The sequence below is a fragment of the Malaclemys terrapin genome, chromosome 8, assembly GCF_027887155.1.
Source record: "Malaclemys terrapin pileata isolate rMalTer1 chromosome 8, rMalTer1.hap1, whole genome shotgun sequence".
NCBI lineage: Eukaryota > Metazoa > Chordata > Testudines > Emydidae > Malaclemys > Malaclemys terrapin.
This window is the reverse complement of record NC_071512.1, coordinates 105,962,645-105,981,489: the sequence shown is the minus strand read 5'-3', so window position 1 is coordinate 105,981,489 and position 18,845 is coordinate 105,962,645. Positions and strand designations below refer to the sequence as shown.

Below are 18,845 nucleotides of genomic sequence, written 5' to 3'. Positions count from 1 at the left end.
CAAGGCCCAGGCTGCCGGTGGGCTGACCATGCTGAGCAAGTCTGTCTCTCTGTTTCCGTGTTCTCCCCCCTCGGGTATCTGGCTGGATCCATCTGTTGTCTCTTGTCTTATACTTAGATTGTCAGCTCGTTGGGTCTTTTTGCTCTGCGTTTGAACAACGCCTCCATCCTTCACTCCTGGCCCACGGCCGGGACTCCTAGGCTGTCCGGTAATACAGATAAATAACTTGCGCCCTGGACACCGGCAGGACAGTGATAGAGTGGGTTATTTTCTCCCAGACGGCTGTAGATCTGGGTGCTGCTGCAGCCAGGAACCCGCTCGTCCTCAGCTCCCCTCCCTCCCCCCACCCCCCATCTCTCTGTCTGAGCCCTTCTTTGCAGCATCATGAAAAAGCATCGTGCTGTATCATGCGGCTGGCTTGTCAATTGAGATGCTAAATGCTGGGGATAAAGGGCTTGTGGAAAGATAATAAAGCAAAGGGGAGTAAATTAAAGTGGCTATAAATAGCGCCGGAGAGGAAAAGGGGATGATGTCATCCACATTTACATAAGCTGGCATTTAAATCAATTCCTCCCCTGTTCCTGCCCGAGGTTGGGAAATAGACTGATGGGCACAGATTCCCATCCCTCCCTGCTCTCACCTCCCACGCGGGCATGGCCAGAGGGCCCTGGACCATCGCACGATGTTTGTGGGAGTGATGGGGATCGGGGCCCCATGGTGCCAGGCGCTCTACAAACCCGTGGGCAGATGGGAGCCATGCCCTGATGACCTGACAAGAGAGTTAAAAACGAGCGGCAGTGAGCGAGGGGGTAGGGGAAGAGGGCAAGGGTAACTACCGAGATCACGTGCTTCCAGATGCTAACTCAGGGCACAAGGTGACTCCCAGCCAACCCCCCGGGGCTCCCTTCACAGCCCATCCCTCCCCTCTTGGCTAAAGTGACCCTGGCATCACCACCTTTTGTTTAGTTCCTGCCCCAACCTGCTTCTATACAAACCACCTGCCCCCTCCACCCGGCCCGCTCCCTTCTTTCCTTTAAATAGAGCGCAGTCTCTGCCAATGGGCCCCTGCTGTGTGCCGGGCTGGTGGGAATCCTTCACCCTGCCTGCCCTGGGGTGCCTCAAGGCACGGGAACAACCAGCTGCCAGGAGAAACACTGACCATGAGACGCTGCCACCGACTCACTCGGTGGCTGTGGGCAAGTAACTTAACCTCTGGAGGTCTCCATTACCACATGTGCTGGCGCCTCCCAACAGCCCACACATGTCGTCACGGGTCACCGTTAACCCCTTAGGGAGGGGTTGGTTCTAGATATGAGCACGAATCTGCGCATACCCAGGCCGGGTTTGCCACGTCCGTTCCCAGCCAGCGAAGCCCACTCTCCGTCCGCCTCAGTGCAAGGAGTCTGCAGCTATGACCTCCCGTGCCCTACACGTGGGTTTACACCACTGCCGTCGGGGTGGAGAATATTCACCACAGGGCTTGCTTCTTGCAGTGCCCGGTCCCTGGGACATCCCTTTATGCCGTGGAACGGGATTCCCTGTCACCTCGTCGTTAGGAACCTACCCAAAGCCTCTAGTGGTGGGAGCAGCTGGGAGGCTTTAGCTGCATGGATCATCCACGCCAGAGCGGGCTTTGTTTAGATTTCCCTGGCGATTTCCCTTCTCCTTCTCAACCTGGTCCCTAGCAAGGGCTCCGACCCTCACCCTTCACCATGTGAGCATCCAGTGAGCCGTGAAGTGATGCCTTGACTATTACATAAGGAGATTAATACACGTGAGAAGAGCCACCTGATGATACAGGCTTAGAAACATAGAATCTCAGGGTTGGAAGGGACCTCAGGAGGTATCTAGTCCAACCCCCTGCTCAAAGCAGGACCAATCCCTAGACAGATTTTTACCCGAGTTCCCTAAATGGCCCCCTCAAGGATTGAACTCATAACCCTGGGTTTAGGAGGCCAACACTCAAACCACTGAGCTATCCCTCCCCCCCTTACCAGGGCTTCCCTCTCTAGCTAGAGGCTTTCAAGCCCACCCTGGCATGCTCCATAAGCAAATTGTTCTCCGGGAAATGGTCAGGAAGTCCTCTCCAGCCCCCCCCGTCCCCCCCCCCCCGGGAAAAGGCTGGCAAATGGAGGTGCCAGTCCTGCAACGCGTGTATTCCGGGGGGACGCCTACCCTTAGACAGAGCCCCAGTGAGGTCTCCGAGAGGGTGCAGGATCTGCCCACCTGCTCCAAGGGACACCCTCTGTTATCCCCCAACCTGAGACAACAGATGGGTTTGTAGCGTGCCCTGTAGGGCAAGAGATTCAGACTCTCTCCCACTCTGCAGTGGCGTGAACAAGCGAGAGCTCAGCTGGGGGAAAAGACTCCTGTCTCGGCAGTTGGCAAGGATGGTCTCTAGGTTAAAGCCCAGGCCGGGCACTTGGCCGACCTGCAGTCAGTGCTCAGTTCTCCCAGGCTCCCTTTGTCCGGGTGCATCTACCCTGCAAAACAAGCCGTGCGGCAGCAAGTCTCAGAGCTGCAGCCCACTGACTCGGCCGGCGCTCCAGGGCTAAACCTCGCAGTGCGACCTCCGGACTCTCACACCTGCCATGGGGGCCCTCGGAGTGCTGCAGTGTTGAGCCCGAGTCGGCTGACCTGGGCTCGGAGACTCGCTGCCGCGGGTGTCCCCTCAGGCTGCCCTGCGCTGCAGCGCCCCCACCTGTAAAATGGGGCTCCTCATTCCCAGAAAGGGGGCGGGAGCTACTCATCAAGGCGGGGATCAAGATACTACCCTGATGGGAGCCACCTCACTAAAGAGATTAATATCAGCTGGATGAATCCATCCAGAGGGGCTGGGGGTTTGCTTTTCTTAAAGCGGGCTGGGTCCATCCAGAAGCCCTCGTGCACGTGATCGATGCTAGCAAGGTCCTGCCATTTGGGAACACTCCCAATGGTTCATCTTTCGAAAGTCTGGTCCTGCCAACCCTTTTACCGGTCAGAGGCCGGGGAAGGGAGTAACGGGCCCCAATCCTGCAAGGCGCTGAGCACCCTCAATCCCCAACGGGAAAGAGGAAGATCCTCTGCCGGTGTGAAACTGGTGCTGGCGCGAAGCCGATTTACGGCAGCTGAGGATTAGGCGCACGCCACCGGGGAATACACCGTACGCTGGTTCTCTCTCTCTCCAGGAGAAACAGAACCAAGAGTTGTGAGAATGCAATTGGCGTTTGAAAGCGTTTCTTCAAGAAAGACAAAGGAAAAAACCTTGCCAGGTTTCTCTGCCTCTCCCTCTCTCTCTGTTGCAAGCCGGGTGAATCGCTGAGCAGCACACGCGATCCCACGCCAAGAGGAAAGAAAATTACCTTTATGAGCTGTCTGCGAGTTAACTGACAGCTGGCAGCCGACGGCAGAGCTGCCTTCACGAGGGGTGGAATTTAGCAGGACAGTATGTTTATTAACTCAATGCTGCTCGGAAGAAGTCCCTCATTCCCCACTGGCTTTGAGGAGTGAGTACAACAAACAAACCCTGCCAGTGATTTCACCCGCCTGACACTGCAGCCCCCTGCTCAGACCATCTCATGGGGGCGCTCGGTCTTAACAACCCATTCACGCCTCGGCCTCTCTGCTAAGACTGCCAAGAAGGGGGCCGATTGTGGGGATGGTTTTCACGATGTGGGCACCCAGCCACTCAGCGCTGGATTGAGGCCACCAGCAATCCATCAGGTCGCTGACAACCTGGGCTGGAGGTGAACTGCTGACCCGCAGCCTCCGGGTCCCCACGGCCGGTGCCAACCCCCTGGCCCAGCATGGTTTCGTCAAGGGACGGTTTTCAAATGTACATTAGCAGCCGTCGAGCAAACAATACGAACCTGGGAGAACAGAGTGATCTCAGGCTAGGACACCGACACGAACGGCTGGCTCCAAGCCTCACGTGTCTGCAATTAGGTGCGAACGGCAAAGGAGAGTCCCGTGCTTTGGCTGCCGAGCGGTGCGCCCAGCTGAAAGCTCCCGTTGCCTCGCCATTTCGGGGTGACCTCCCCCTTTTGAAGCATGAGCCTGCTTTAAACATGAGAGCAAGGCGGCTAGACCCACATGCTCCGAACTGATATTCCACAAGGTGGGTGAGGTAATCGCTGTTATTGGATCAACTTCTGATGGTGAAAGAGAAACCTCGCCCCCCTTGTCTCTCTAATATTCTGGCTACAACAACTCTGCAATCCCATCGCTTCAGCAGCTCTATCGACCAACCGGACCCTTCCCTTCCCTTCCCTTTCTCCTTACGGTATGTCTACACGTGACATTTTAGCCATGTTCATTAACACGTGTTAACTAACACCACTGTGAATTCTAGTTGGGGCAGGACACAAGTCTCATCCCTCATGCAAACATTTACTTCAGGTCACATTTAATGAATCCTAGGCTGCAGGTCTGTGGAGTCCTAGATCCACGCTCAAATAGGAACAAACCTTTGGGTCATTTTGCACCCAATGAAATTAATAGGCAGCTGGTTTAAAACAAATAAAAGGAAGTATTTCTTCACAAGATGCACAGTCAACCTGTGGAACTCCTTGCCAGAGGATGTTGTGAAGGCCAAGACTATAACAGGGTTGAAAAAAGAACTAGATACATTCAGGGAGGATAGGTCCATCAATGGCTATTTATTAGGATGGGCAGGGATGGTGTCCCTAGCCTCTGTTTGCTAGAAGCTGGGAATGGGCGACAGGGGATGGATCACTTGATGATTCCCTGTTCTGTTCATTCCCTCTGGGGCACCTGGCACTGGCCACTGTCTGAAGACAGGATACTGGGCTAGATGGACCTTTGATCTGACCCAGTCTGGTCATTCTTATGTAATGTCATGTCTACGCGCTAGAATTTGCAAGTGAGTGGATTAGAAATGTGCCATCGCTGTTGGAGTCCTGCGGATTCCCCCGGCCATTAAATAACAACAGATACTTTTTGCTGATGTAGCAGCTTTGTCGTAGGTGCTTGAAGAAGCGAGATAAGTTTAACTGAGGTGGGAGGGGTCTATATCTTTTGGGGTTGGGCTTCCATAATTGTGGTGCTCATTAGTATTTGTGTGGTCATGGCAGTGCATCGTATGGTTTTATGGCATATTAGCTGTGGGAGTCAAGCTGCCTATCCAATGAAAGGGGAGGGGGGCTGCTCTTAACTCTTCATCATATCGAAAGGGGTTTTTGTCTTTGTGTCTTCCCCGATTATACACATGTAGCAACAGTGAGCGATGGGGAAGGTATGACATGGCTGACTGGGCCCAGGGAAGTCTTTCCTTGACTTTACCTCGATGTAGGCTCAACCCTATAGACCCCACCTGAGACTGATTTTGGCTAGCTACCTCAAGGTAAAAACCAAAACAGGTAGAAACTTTTCCATCAAAGATGGGTGTTGACCGAAATTATGGTTTTCTGGGCAAAGGGTCTGCATTCGGTGAAAAGCGTCGCTTTCTCAAGGAACAACCGAACGCCCCCAAACCAAAATGTTTCAGCCCAAACCTGAAATATGGGAGATGTAGCCTGGCCAGAAGGCCCAGCCTCCAAAGAAGGACAGGAGCATGAAGTGCGCAAACGACACCGCCCACAAGGCACTGTGGAGGCATTTCCAAATCCAAATGTTTCCGTTGTCACATTTTTGCTGAGTCATTATTTAAGCAGCAGCATCTGCCTCCTGGAGTCACAGTGCCCTTCAGTTCCTCCCCGTATGTCACTTCTCCTCTTAGCGCCATTTGCCTAGAGAAGCGCGGCTCAAATCCCAGCAGATGCTCACACTCACAACAGGGAAATCTGGCTTGAAATGTCCCCCTTCTTGGATAAAATCCCTCAGCAAAAGCTGCTGCTCCCTGCTCAGCCAGTGACCTGCACCTCTCCTCTCCAATCCCCCAAACCACAGGAACTCACGGGAGGTATATTTATGCTTGAGTCAGAATGAAGTCACACTTTATGGTTTCCTCGGTGTCAACTAGTGACTCCTATTCATGTGCTATTTGCATCCCACCCGCCATGTTATTGCAGGGTATTTATAGCGATGTTGCATGTCTAATTATAAGCTACAATTCCCCCCCCAAAAGAAAAGAAAAGAAAAGTGCACACGGGGCGAAGAGGGGAGAGGAGATGTACACGGTGGCTACGGACTCTTGGAATCCAATAATAATGCTCAGTACTTTATATAGCCCCTTTCATCCACAGCGCTCCAAGTGCTTTCCAAACATTTCATTAGGGCCCACAAGCCCCTAATGTGAGGAGAGAAGAATAATAACTTCCTGCTTTCTAGATATAAACAGAGAGGTTAAAGGTCAACGCTGTGTAGTGAGTCAGTGGAAGATGTGGGCTTAGAACCCAGGAGTCGTGACTCCAAGTCCTCTCCCATTAGACCACACGCCCTACGAGAGCTGGGAACAGAACCCAGGAGTCCTGACTCCTAGTCCTCTCCCATTAGACCACACGCTCTCCCACAGGGCCGGCTTTGGGAACCTCGGGGCCCGAATCGAATACCCGGCGGCGGTCCGGGTCTTCGGCGGCACGTCCTTCACTCGCTCCAGGACTTCCGTGGCATTGAAGGTCCCGCCGCCGAAATGCTGCTGAAGACCTGGAGCGAGTGACGGACCCGCCGCTGAAATGCCACCGAAGCCCTTGACCGCCGCCGGGTGAGTAAAAATTAAAAAGTTAGGCGCTCTTCTTTAGGGCGCGGGGCCCGATTCGGGGGAATCGGCCTAAAGCCGGCCCTGCCCTCCCAGAGGTGGGAACAGAACCCAGGAGTCCTGACTCCTTGGTCTCTGCCTTAACCATTCGGCCCTTTTGCCCCCCTACGAGGTAATCAAACCGAAGGATCATAGTTAGGAAGGAGGAGTTAATTGTTCCGGTGTGTTACTGAGTTCATCCTAGACCAGACTTAGTGAGGAGATCAAGCTGTTATTTCCTAACATGTGGTGAAGTGAACGGAAGAGACGCATACCGATGTCGACGAGTTGACTGGAGAGAATTCGAGGGAGAGTAATAAATATGATGAAGTGGCTCGGGGGGGCTGATTTCTGAAGCATTATTCAAGGAAATAGCCATGTGTCGCTTGGCACCCCATTACTAGGAGGGGAGATGAGCAGTATCTAGAGGTATTCCAGAGAGGGAGAGGAATGCAGAAGGTGATGCAAGGAAGTGTCACTGGTAGAAATGGGATTAAAATGGGCAATGGAAAATTTAGGTTGAAATACAGCTTAGCAGGACAGACTGTGGACTGGGTTCCCAGCAGCAGGGCCTTTCCAGCGTTGGGGTCATCGCACCTAGCCTGCTATAATTTGGGCAGTGATCCGCACTGGCTGGGGTGCAAAGACGGACAGGACAACATAGGACAAAAGAGGTCTCTCTTAGCACTAACTCCCCATGGTTCTAGGGTTCTTGCCAGCAGCTGTTGGAGATGTCAGTTAATCCTTTGCCCACTAAAATCCTGATGAGCTTGGAACGCGCCTTTCCCATGTGATCCCTGAAATATCTGCCAGCATTTGCTTCTGGCTCTGGTACTTATCTGGTCCCCATCACCCCAATATCTAAGCACCTCACAATTCTTAATGTATCGCTACACCCCTGTGAGGTAGGGCAGAGCTATTGTCCTCATTGTACATATGGGGAAACTGAGGCACAGAGAGGCCAAGTGACTTGCCCAAGGTCACACAAGAAGCCTGTGGTGGAGCTGAGAATTGACTGTAGGTCTCCCTAGTCCTAGTTAGGGCCTTACCCACTGGACCACCACCCGAGCCTTTCAGCACTCCAAGAACGCTGCGGTTTAGGGGACTTCTGGCATCTAGGGCGTGCAGAACAGCCAGGAGATGGCGTCAACGGAAGCGCGGCGTGACCTGAGGCATTCCAGACTGCGATCGCTCCGGGAAAGCTCACCCGACAGCTCCTACCCCTGCAGCTTTGGGTCACCAAACCAGCCACGTAACGGCAGTGCCGGGAGGCCTCAGCAGAGATCACACGCAGGACCCTCTGCACTGAAAGTGCGAGCTACAAGGGGAACCCCTGCAGCTGGGAGCAAGCAGCGGACTGTGACAAGAGCTGGGCTCCAAGTGCAGGCACCAAGTCAGCATCTGAAATGTGTGCGCTGCGACGGGCCATCTCCAGCCAGCTGTACTTCTCCCCTGCCACCACCTGTCACACCAGGGCGCTATTTACCACACCCCACTCAGCGGGGGATAGGCAGTAAACATGAGTAGTCGTGCAGTTGTGGATAACATCCAAGACAGGAGGAGAGAGCGTGTGTGCATATGTGTGTGTACACACATGCTTCTGGGTTAGCACGCGACTCTCGTCTGGTTCTCTGCCCGGCGGATGGAGTTCTTGATCCAATTTGGAATGAATTTTCAGCTCTTCATCCAGGCTCTCCCATTTGTTACCCTTGTCACAGCATTTTGATTAACGGCTGCTATTGGATTTTCTCCGCGGGGCTATCAATCGTCAGCACGAGTGATTCAATTAAGCACTGCAGACCCGCACTCGGAGCCACAGGCACTGAGCCCTCAGCGACGTCGGAGGGGTAACGCAGATGAACACCAGGACAGCAGCACCACCGAGGGCTGCGCTTTCCCAAGCAACAGCTGAGAAAAGCAGGGAGGAAGGACACCCAGGTCCCTGCCTGTCCGGCATCTCGGTAACTCGCTTTCCAAGACAGAGGACTAATGGGGACTCCCCCGAGCTACAGCGATGAGATTCCCGAGCCATCATCTCATCCGGAATCCAGCTGGCTTAGAGAGGGACGTTTCCAGGGACAGTCAAAGTGGTAGCCACTGAAATCTGCAGCCCCTCTGCCGAGGCGGAGATGCCTCATCAGACTCATCAATGTAGAAGATGGTTTGCATTAGCCCTGGCTAAGCAAGTCTGTTTCCCCAGATGTTCCTAAAGGCAGGGGGCAGGGCTGTAAATTGGAGGTGTCCAACCTGCCAAGGATGGTGCAGGTCTGTAATGCCCAGCATTTTTAGTCTATCCTGTTTGGATCCCTTGATAGGGAGGGTCGGCTCTCCAGGGGTATGATCTGTTCCCGTGGCTTAAAGAGCCTGGGAATTCCTGGTCACCCCAGTTACGGGGGGGGACTCCAGCTCTGCCTGAATCAGGAAAAGCTACTGGATTGTGTGTGTGAACATCCAGCACTTACGCCAGCTCTGAGAGCGCAAACAGCCCCCTGACACCCCGCCCATCTGCCTCAACCCTGGGCCTCTTCCAGGTGGGAGGAGGGAAGTCAGCCTCCTTGGCTCATCCAGGCTGACAAGGAAGGGACCCGTTGTGGCGCTAGTTAGAGATGGGATAGTCCCTGTGCTCCTCTGTCCCCCTTAAAATGCGAACACTTGGCCCAAGAGAAGAGACGGACATTGCCAATCAATTCCACATGGGCCACCAGAAGGCAACAACGTCTGGACACTAACAGCACAGGTCTGGCTCGCAACTGGTGGCCTCAAGGTAGGACTCCGTAACCCGCTGAGCAGCACGTTCCCCTTCCACTCTTCGCTTTCTGTTCCTGCCTGAAAAGGCAGCGCCACTGAACCTGCTGCTCCCTGCCTGCCCTCACAGGCGTTCTCCTCAACAGCGCTTTTGTTGTCAACGGTCCCCGAGGCAGCATTTGAGGCTGTGAGAAAGTGCATGCCCGTAGCGCACTGGCCAATGCTGCCGGTGCCAGCACCGGCTGCAAAACTCCACCCTGGCGCCCAGCAGCCAACGCATCCCATTAAAAAAGGGAGAGGGAGAAGTACAGGGCTCTTAAGATACAAGTGGAAAAATGCAGCCACCCAAGAATTCCTAGCCACATTCCTCCTCTTCCCTCCCCTCTGTCGCTTGCCATTCTGCAGTGATTGAGCACTTCTGGTAGGTGAGCGCAAAGGTTCGCTGGCTCCGGTGAGCCGTCCCCTTCCATGTACACACAGACGCAGACAGAGCAATGAGAAACTGGGGTGCCAGGCCGTGCGTTGGCTCACGGGGTGCTTCGTAGCACTGCAGAGCCTGCAAAGGAAATCCCAGATGAAACCATGGGGTTGTTGGAGCAGGTGGAGGTGCTGGAGTGCACGGTAGCATAGGGGCATGCTTCCAGCAGCATGCCTGGGATAGGTGCAAGCTGATGTATGAATGATAGCCTTCAACGGCCAGCCCAGCAGGTGCGCTGTGTTGCAAGAGAGCATCTGGACTGGAGTTGGAGCGTTCTGAGACCAGCATGGATACAAGCCTGGCCAATTGCCATTACCAATAGGGAGGAGGACCGGAATATCATACAAGAAGATCTGGGGGACCTTGAAAACTGGAGTAATGGGATGACATTGAATAGTGCAAAGTGCAAGTCATGCACTTAGGGACTAACAACAAGAATTTTACTATAAGCTGGGGACCTATAGTTGGAAGTGACAGAGGAGGGGAAAGACCTGGGAAGCGCTGGGAGCTAGGGGGAAAAAGCGGCACGCTCAGGGGAGGAGGTGGAGCGGAGGTGGAGGTGAGCTGGGGCAGGGAGCTTTTCCCCGTGGGTGCTCCAGCCCCGGAGCCTTAAGGCCTACAAATCTAAATAACAGCCTGTGAGTTGTTCATTGAGCCTGGCCGTTATTCTTGGGGTGTGATTGGTCACCGAAATCACAAGGCACAGATTCTGCTCCCTGATTGGTTGTCAAACTTAAAAAAACAACAACCCAAAACCAAGAAGATAATGAATGATGGATCACAAACACCACATTTTTACAGTAGATAAAAATTAGAGATGAATTGTGTTAAAATAGGGAGAAGTTTTGGGATCTAGGAATATTTGAATAAGCAAGTGGTGATCTAAATTCCAGTGAAAATTTAGCAACACAACTCACACAAACCCAACCAACCAAACTCTCCAAGGTGATTAATGAGTATCTATTCGCCAGTCTCTTGACTATCAATCAACCAGTTCTATTCACAACCATGTTTTCACTCCATCCTTGGTCTACACTTGGAGCTAACTGGCAAAGTGTTTTGCTTGCACTTGTGAGTCTTCCAAATTGAGTGCAGCAAATTGAGTGCAGCCCTAAGCTTCTCAGTGGTCGTAATATTAGGTTTACCTGCAGTATATTATTCAGCCTCTAGATGGCTCTGTGTGGTGTACAGAGCCCAAACAGGGTGTGGAGACTGGTAAACAAAGGAAACAGAGTGAGAACTCAAGTTGTGGGGAAGCCGGATTGTATCTATAGTTTGTAACTGTTTTCTCCATATATCCTACTCGTCAACGGCACATAATTTTCTTGAGGATGGTTTTGATTCTCCAATGAATCTAGCCCAAGATATAAGTGCCCATTTACTTTACTGTTATTAATTTTTTAAAATCTGTAACATACAAACTCATCACAATCTCTGAAGATGTTTCTGGTGATTTAAGAATAAGCCATATATTAAGCAACAAAACTGACAAGAGGATTCAGATTGGACAGTGTCTTTCCATCCCACCAAAAGGCACAACCTGCTCAATTATGCGCGGTCATGTCAATACAAACGTCGTCAGTAGGTTGGGCACTGAAAATCTGATGGCGACCTAAATTCAGCTGAATTGAATAGAAAAATAAACTCCATTGTGAGCATGTCTACTTTAATTCCATACATTTCATTGATTCCTCCATTAAAAAAAAATTAAGTGATGCTGCCACAGAATTTCTAGCGGGCTGTACCTGAATGCCCCAGAAATGAACCCTCCATGCAATTTAGAAACACAGGCAACATCAAGGAGTGTAGGAAACTCACGACGAGCTTTCTAAAGGGACAGACATTACAGACAAGTCGTGGACACCAACTGCCCCTTTGAAATCCATTATTATCACGAGAAGAGGATGAACGTTAGAAAAATCGACTATATTCCTCTAGCCCAGAGCCAGCGAGCTTTTGTAATCTCAACTCTGTCTTCAGAGCTAAAACCGATTTGTTGGATGCATGTGACAGAAAACCTCTCCTCTAAATGGCTCAACGGTAAAGGCAGGAGGCCCTTCGGATCATGTCTGGAGAGATCCCTTGTAGAAACAACCTTAGTCCAGAGCCTGTGGCCCCTGCCTTATTGTGACCTCACTTATCTCTGCACGTCAGATGAAACGTGCAAGCAAGAGCAGACGCGTCAAGACCAAGAGCACAGAAAATAAACCTCCTGTGAGCCAGACTGCTGGACAATATAGCAGAGCATGCAAACAACTTCCCCTTCCCTCATGTGCTAGGCACCTTTCAAAGTCAACCCTCCCCAACAACATTCCGGGAACATCAGCTCTGCCATTCCCTGAAGAGCAATTAAAAAATCCCCAGCTGCCAGCGCCAGGCCCAGCCGTGCTGCCAGTCAGATGCTAACGACCGACCTACCATGCACAAAGACAGAGAGGAGAGGAAGCCTTGGATCTCCTGTCTCCGCCCCGGGCAGGGTGACCGCCTTCCAAATTGCCAGAGGGGCACCTTGATCACCAAGGCAGGCAGGGAATAGCCGATGTCTGGTGAGGAACTCTCTGGAGACTAAGCCCCTCCTTTGCTAATATCACCAACACTCCCTTAAGCTGAAGTTGGTTAAGTCACGGCCTCATCTGCTTTTGAAGCACCTCAATAAGTTCTAGGAAGGTCACCTCTGAGCATGAAACAGCCGTCTCCATCCACGTATGCAACTGATAATGACCAGAATTAATCTGCACAAGGCCCAGAGAATCCTGTTTCTCCGTCCCAGCAGCTAGAGAAGCACAGGCCGAGAGGTGGGTACGGGCTGGGACTCCTTTACTTTCATTCCCCGATGGATTCCGCAAGCATCGTGCTCCGTCGCCACGTGCCCGCTGCAATCAAAGCCCTGCTATTCCCCACCTCGCCCCGCGTTTCCACATAGTTTCCTACCGGGTGCAGCTTGCATCTTGGCCACGCCGCCGGCCACGATGAGAGCCTCGATGATCTTCGCGTGGTGTTCTGAGTTCACCTCCGTGCTGTGAAGAGAGAGGGGTGGACGGTGAGGAGAGAGCTCTGAGAAGGGACAGTCAGAGCCTACTGGTTATGGATATGGCCTGTGGGACCGGCAAGGCACGGGGCTCTGAAGACCTGACAGGAGAGTGACACCACTTGGAGATACAAATGTTCTCCAGACAAGGGAATGGGCCGTGAGCGTTCTTCCTGAGGAGGAGCGGGGCCTTTAAAGAGTTCATCGGAAGGCACCACACGTCTCAATGCCTTGTTCCTGGGGGGCTGTGATGTTAGTAGCCACAACGCTTGTGTTGCCATCGCCTCACGCTGCTTCCCTGGGTCTGGACCCACAGGGGTCAGCGGAACTTTCTATTTGTCCTTTCACTTTCTTCTATTCCTGCCGCAATCCCGAGGGGCTTGAAATTACAGCTCCCAAACGGGTTATATTCAGGGGTGCTGGAAGCTCCCTACAAGTGAGGGGGCCACCGGAGCCTGAACTGTGCCCTCCCCCACGCCCTCTTCCCCGCCCCCCCCGAGGTCCTGCTCCTGGCTTCTCCCCAAGCCCCTGTCCTCGCACTGCCCATTTTCCCCGAGGCCCTGCCCTCGCACTGCCCCTTCTTCCTGAGCCCCTGTGCCGCCTCTTCTCCCGAGGCCCCGCCTCTTCCTGAGGCCCCGCCCCTGCACTGCCTCTTCCTCCGAGGCCCCGCCTCCCGCACCACCTCTTCCTCTGAGGCTCCACCTCCCTCACCGCCTCTTCCCCCTGAGTCCCCACCCCTGTGCTGCCTCTTCCCCCGAGGCCCTGCCCTTGCAATGCCCTTTCTTCCTGAGCCCCTGTGCCGCCTCTTCCCCTGAAGCTCCGCCTCCCACACTGCCTTTTCCCCCGAGGCCCTGTGCCGCTTTTTCCTCCGAGTCCCCGCCCCTGTGCCACCTCTTCCCCCCGACTCCCCGCCCCAAGTGCCACCTCTTCCCCCGAGGCCCCGCCCCTGTGCCGCCTCTTCCCCCTGACACCCCGCCTCAAGTGCCACCTCTTCCCCCGAGGCCCCGCCTCTGTGCCACCTCTTCCCCCGAGGCCCCGCCCCCATGCCGCCTCTTCCCCTGAAGCCCCGCCCCAGTGCTGCCTCTTCCTCCGAGGCCCTGCCTCCCGCTCACTCCTCTCTGCCCCCTCCTCCCTGTTGCTTGACCTTATGGCTGGTAAAAACTGGGAGGCCGTAACCCACAAAATGACCAAAGGTGTGTAACAAGTGTTCATGAAGGGCCAATGCCAAGCTTTGCAAACATGAGCTGGTTTCAGGGGGCCATGGGGCCCCGCAGCTAAGGCTCGGGGCCCTGAGCCCCGGCACCCCCATGGGGCTGAAACCGGAGCACAGTCGTGAGGAGCCTGAGCCTGGGTGCCCCCCGCGGGACTGAAGCCAGGAACGGAGCTGTGGGGCTGAGGCCCTGGTGCTCCCCCGTGGGTCTAAAACCCTGAGCCCCCGGGCCCCTGCAGGACAGAAACCCGGACCCCCAAGTCCCCCTACCCCGCATCTGAAGCCCCAGCCCTCCCCTGCATGGTGGCTGAGGTCCAGCACCCCAAGCTCCACCACCCTTCTGCAGCTGAAGCCCTGAGCTCTGCAGGGCTAAAGCCTCGAATCTCCTGCCTCCTCCAACCCCGTGACTGAAGCCAGGAACACCAAGGCCCCCTCCTGCTGGGCCCTGGAGTTTTTATAGTATGCTGGGGGGGGCCTCAGAAAGAAAAAGGTTGAGAACTCCTGCTGTAACAGACTCATATCGTGTGCTGATCCGGCGCAGAAGGGGCTCTGTCAGACCCACTCGTCAGTGGGTTACAACAGCACCTCGCAGCCCAGCTGAGATTATAGTCCCCACCCCCGCTGCTAGGCGCTGTCCATATGTTATAACAAGAACCAGGCACGTCTCAAAGCCAGCTCACCTTGATGCAGGTGGGCGGAAGAGCACGTCGCCGAAGAGCTCCCCCAGGGCCCGGGGGGTGAGGTGGCTTTTGCTGCCGTTCTGACCCACTTTGCAGAAATGGCTGGTGAGGTGCTGCAGGAGGAGGCCGTGCTGCTGGGGGAGGGTGGGCGACTCCAGGACCATCTTCACCCGCTGGCCGCACTCTTCCAGGCTCTGGGTTTCTGTGGGAGAGGAGAGCAAAAGGGAAGGAAGCTTTTAGCCCAGGGCAGAGCATCCCAGCACCAAGCCCGGGGAGCTGGGGAAAAGTTTGTCACCCAGGCCACTCAGGTGAGATTTATTTCCCTTCTCCTCCCATCGGCCAGCCTCATTTCTCTCCACGCTACAGATCAGGGGTTTAGCAAACTCAGGTCTTGTCTACATGGCCCTACAGTTCAGACTATAGAGGAGTGAACGGCATCGTGCACCAAAGGGCTGCACTGCCCCGCGTAGACAGTGTGAACGTGAACTAACAAGATCCTGTTTGAAGAGGATGAGCCTTTTAACTTGTGCCCGTGTCAGAGAATCACAGCGTAGCCTGAGCCCGCTGGGTTGATTGTCACAGCGGCTGACCGTACTGCGGGTGAGGGTCGCCCCTCTGCCAGCACCAGCCCTCAGGGCTCGAGTGGTTCCTGGATGTTGTGATGGCCCCTTTGCCCAGCGGTGAATTTCACCCTGTCAGAGCAGCTGCATTCTACAGCTGCCTGGCCAAATGTCCACGTGGCGCTGGTGATGTGCCCACCCTGGGAAACAGCCAGGGTTTTATCTACCCAAGAGTCCCTAGCCCCTTCGCAGCAACTGTAACACACATCGCTCCGCCTCTACCCTCCCCCCAAGCCCCTGCAACTTCCCGGCTGCTGCTTCATGTCCCAGCCCCTCAGAACTGAGCCTACCTGGCATGTTGCTAATTCTTTGTAGCGCACCCTTTATGTGCCACCCTGGGAACCGCTGCTGCAGGCATCCCCAGTGGCTGTTCCCTGGTTTACCCCCATGCCCGTAAGGATATTTCATGAGCTCACCTGAGCTAGGCTGTGCCACATGGACACAACTCAAACTGGCCACCTGGGTGCTAAAGATCGGAACATAAACCAATAGTCCTTTGTTGAGCCAACCAAAATACGGTCTGCGTGAGGCTCCTGACCAGGGCAGGTGTCTTGTGTTAAGACAGAGAGACTTGTCCTTTCCTATCACAGCTTCACCCAGAACTGGCCTTTGAAAGAAGCAACCAGTTCTTTTTAATCTGGCCTGCTGGGCCCTGATTGGACCCTGCCTGCTCCCAGCCCTTCTGGCCACTGGAGGACCAAGTCTCACTGGTTCCACAAGTGGCTGATCCTGGGGACGGGGAGCTTCCTTAGGTAACCCCTAGAGGTCTAAACTTGCTGCTCTTCTCTTCCAAAAAGACTGCTTCACAAGGCAGGGTGTGTTTATAAAAGTGTGCTTGCAATAACCGTAACTTCACCCCCAACTTTGCCTCCTGTGTTCCTCGTTTTAGTGCCAAGGTGAGGTGTGCTCCCTGCAAATTTGGTATCTCTCCCCTTCCCTTTTATTGCCGAAGGTTATTTAGGCCAGAAATAGAGAATCATCATGCAGGGGTTGCCGAGAGAGTTCTTTAAACCAAAGGATTGAGTCTTACGCCATTTTAAGATCCCTGCATGAATAATCATGTGTGTGTCCCCCTCCTTGGTCCCACCCTGGGGCTCGAGCGCAGATGGACCCAGCCTTCGGACATAGGAAGCACATCTCCCCCGCATCATACTGGGTCATTAACAGGCTGAAATGCTACAGGGCAAACACTGATTTCTAGTAATTCTAGACTCGCTCCACTGACCTCAGCACAATGAGTCTAAATTCCCCCTGGAGTAACAGAGAGCAGATTCTGGCCACTTGCAAATACATTCTCTTTCAATCGGCATGATTTCAAAGCACTTTACCGACTGTACAGAGGAACCTCTGAAATGCAGCCGCCTCTAGGGTGGAACATGGCAGCTGTTTAACAGCAAACAGTGACTCAGCAGTTTCGGACAGGAAATGAAGAATTCCATATACAACTGAAGCTGCAGGGGAATTTAAGCAGGCAAGCTGTAATAACCCACAGTGGATTTTGCCCAGGATTGGCCCTTACACCTATACGGAGAAGGATTTGTGCGCTATAGTTTATAAAAGTGAAATTGCCTCTGTCAGTGGGGCTTGGGGAGGATTTATGTGGTACGCGTGCTGGCAATTTAGTTTTGAGTTTCCTGGCTGACTATGATCTATACCTGACAGGTGAATAAGGGAAGCGTGTGGGTGCTAGTAAGTCACTCAGAGGGTACGTCAGGGGACGAAGAGGAATCATTGTGCCAAAGGGGACCGGGGCAGTTTCAGAGTGTAGGATTTTTTTTTACGGTAACCTGCTAAGGGGGGAAAATGGGTGAGTGACCTTTATTTTTGCTTCTTTGTGCTACGTGAAGCGGGCTAGAAAGGTCTGGGGTGGTAAAATATGTTGGTTTTCCGCTTGCATTAGAACTCCTGTTTTTGGCTACGCTGAATCTCTCCGGATGACTGGCGCTGGGAGGAGAATTATGTCTTCGGAGGCTGTGCTACTGTGATTGTTTCAGACTCGAGGGTTTTTATATGGTTTCTATCAACACTTCTGCCAGTGGGAAAATTTCAACGTTTGGGCCTAAAAAGGACAGAAAAACATCACAAAAATGTTGGCACATTTTTACCAGCTCTGTAGCTGGCAGGAGAAAATTCAGTTTGAACAGAAAAAAAAATGAATTTTTCATGAACGTTTTCTCAAAAATGTCATCCCACTTTTCAAACTAATAGAGTCCTATTTAATTCCAATATTTAACGAACCCTTTGGAGAAAGGACGTCTTTGACAAAAATCCAAATGCCTCTTCCTTTTCAATTAGAAGCTCTATTCCTCGCCTGCGTCTCCAAGGAGTTCTCCAGCAAAGCCAAGCGAGAACAGATCTGATATTCCTGCTGTTTCTTAGGTTAAAAAAATAACAGCAGAAAAACAACCCTTTCAGGCTTTCTGTATAGATCAGAAAGAAATAAAAAAAAAAGAGACACAAAGCTCTTTCTTTTTCCTTTGCAGGTCTCCTTTAAGGGAGGTTAAGATTCAGAGGTGATTATACTTCAGGTCACCGATACATGTCATCAAATTGTGATGCTGCTGTATGCATAGCACGAAGCCATGAAGTCCAAATGAACACGGGGCCCTGACCGAGGACACAGGTCGGAGCTTTGAAAATCTGGACAGTAACTTGAATTCCATGACAGACAACAGCTCAGTCAGGAACTCAGTTAAATCAGCCTGGTTCTCCACTGCCTGGCAGCTTGTCTCAGCACTTGCGCCCTGCGCAAAGAACGGCGTCAGTGACCGCGCAGCCCGCAGGGCAAGGTGGGACCAGTCCCGGAGAGGTCACATTTTCAGACATAGTCACTGCTTTGGGGTGTCTCAAATCACGCACCCCAAAAAATCAAGGAACCCCAAATTAGTGGCCACTTTGAAAAATTTGACCTCGCTCTGCTCAGTGGAAAAGTCAGGATTAGACGCGCCAGAGGTTAGGGCACTGGTGTAGGACTTAAAAGGCTTGGACTCAAGTCTCTGGTCCATCACACAACCTTAGCCTCTCCGTGCCTCAGTTTCCTCTCTGTACTAACAGCCCTCTATTACTAGGGGGCTGAGGCTAAATCCACTATAGGGATGGAAAAGCACCTAAGAGAGAGAGAACCCAGGAGTCCTGCCTTCCAGTCCCCTTGTCTAATCACAAGGCAACACTGCCCAACACGTCTCTCCGTGGGTATTAGAACTGGGCGAAGCACAGGGCGATGCCAGGCGGGTAGGTGAGCTCAGCTGGCTCGACAACCCATGCCCATGTGGCTTTGCAGCTCGTCTGAAACTGGAGTGGGAGTTAAAAAGGCAGGAGCTAAATTAATAACCGAAGCCTCTATATTTGGAAAGGAAAGCGACTGTTGGCCCGAGGAAGGGTGGCGTCAAGGACACTGGAGGGCTCTAATTA

At 53.1% G+C, this 18,845-nt stretch overlaps 1 protein-coding gene across 2 annotated transcripts in view; it reads right to left on the bottom strand.

The window, feature by feature from the left end:
* PIK3R3 (phosphoinositide-3-kinase regulatory subunit 3) overlaps positions 1 to 18,845 on the bottom strand; it is a 319,548-nt gene that overhangs the window by 134,457 nt on the left and 166,246 nt on the right. For both annotated transcript variants that reach the window (XM_054038177.1, XM_054038176.1), the window contains exons 6-7: positions 14,815 to 15,016; positions 12,828 to 12,913 (exon numbers count right to left, since the gene is read on the bottom strand). In XM_054038177.1, the coding sequence (XP_053894152.1) occupies positions 12,828 to 12,913; positions 14,815 to 15,016 (288 nt within the window). The remainder of the gene's footprint in view (positions 1 to 12,827; positions 12,914 to 14,814; positions 15,017 to 18,845) is intronic.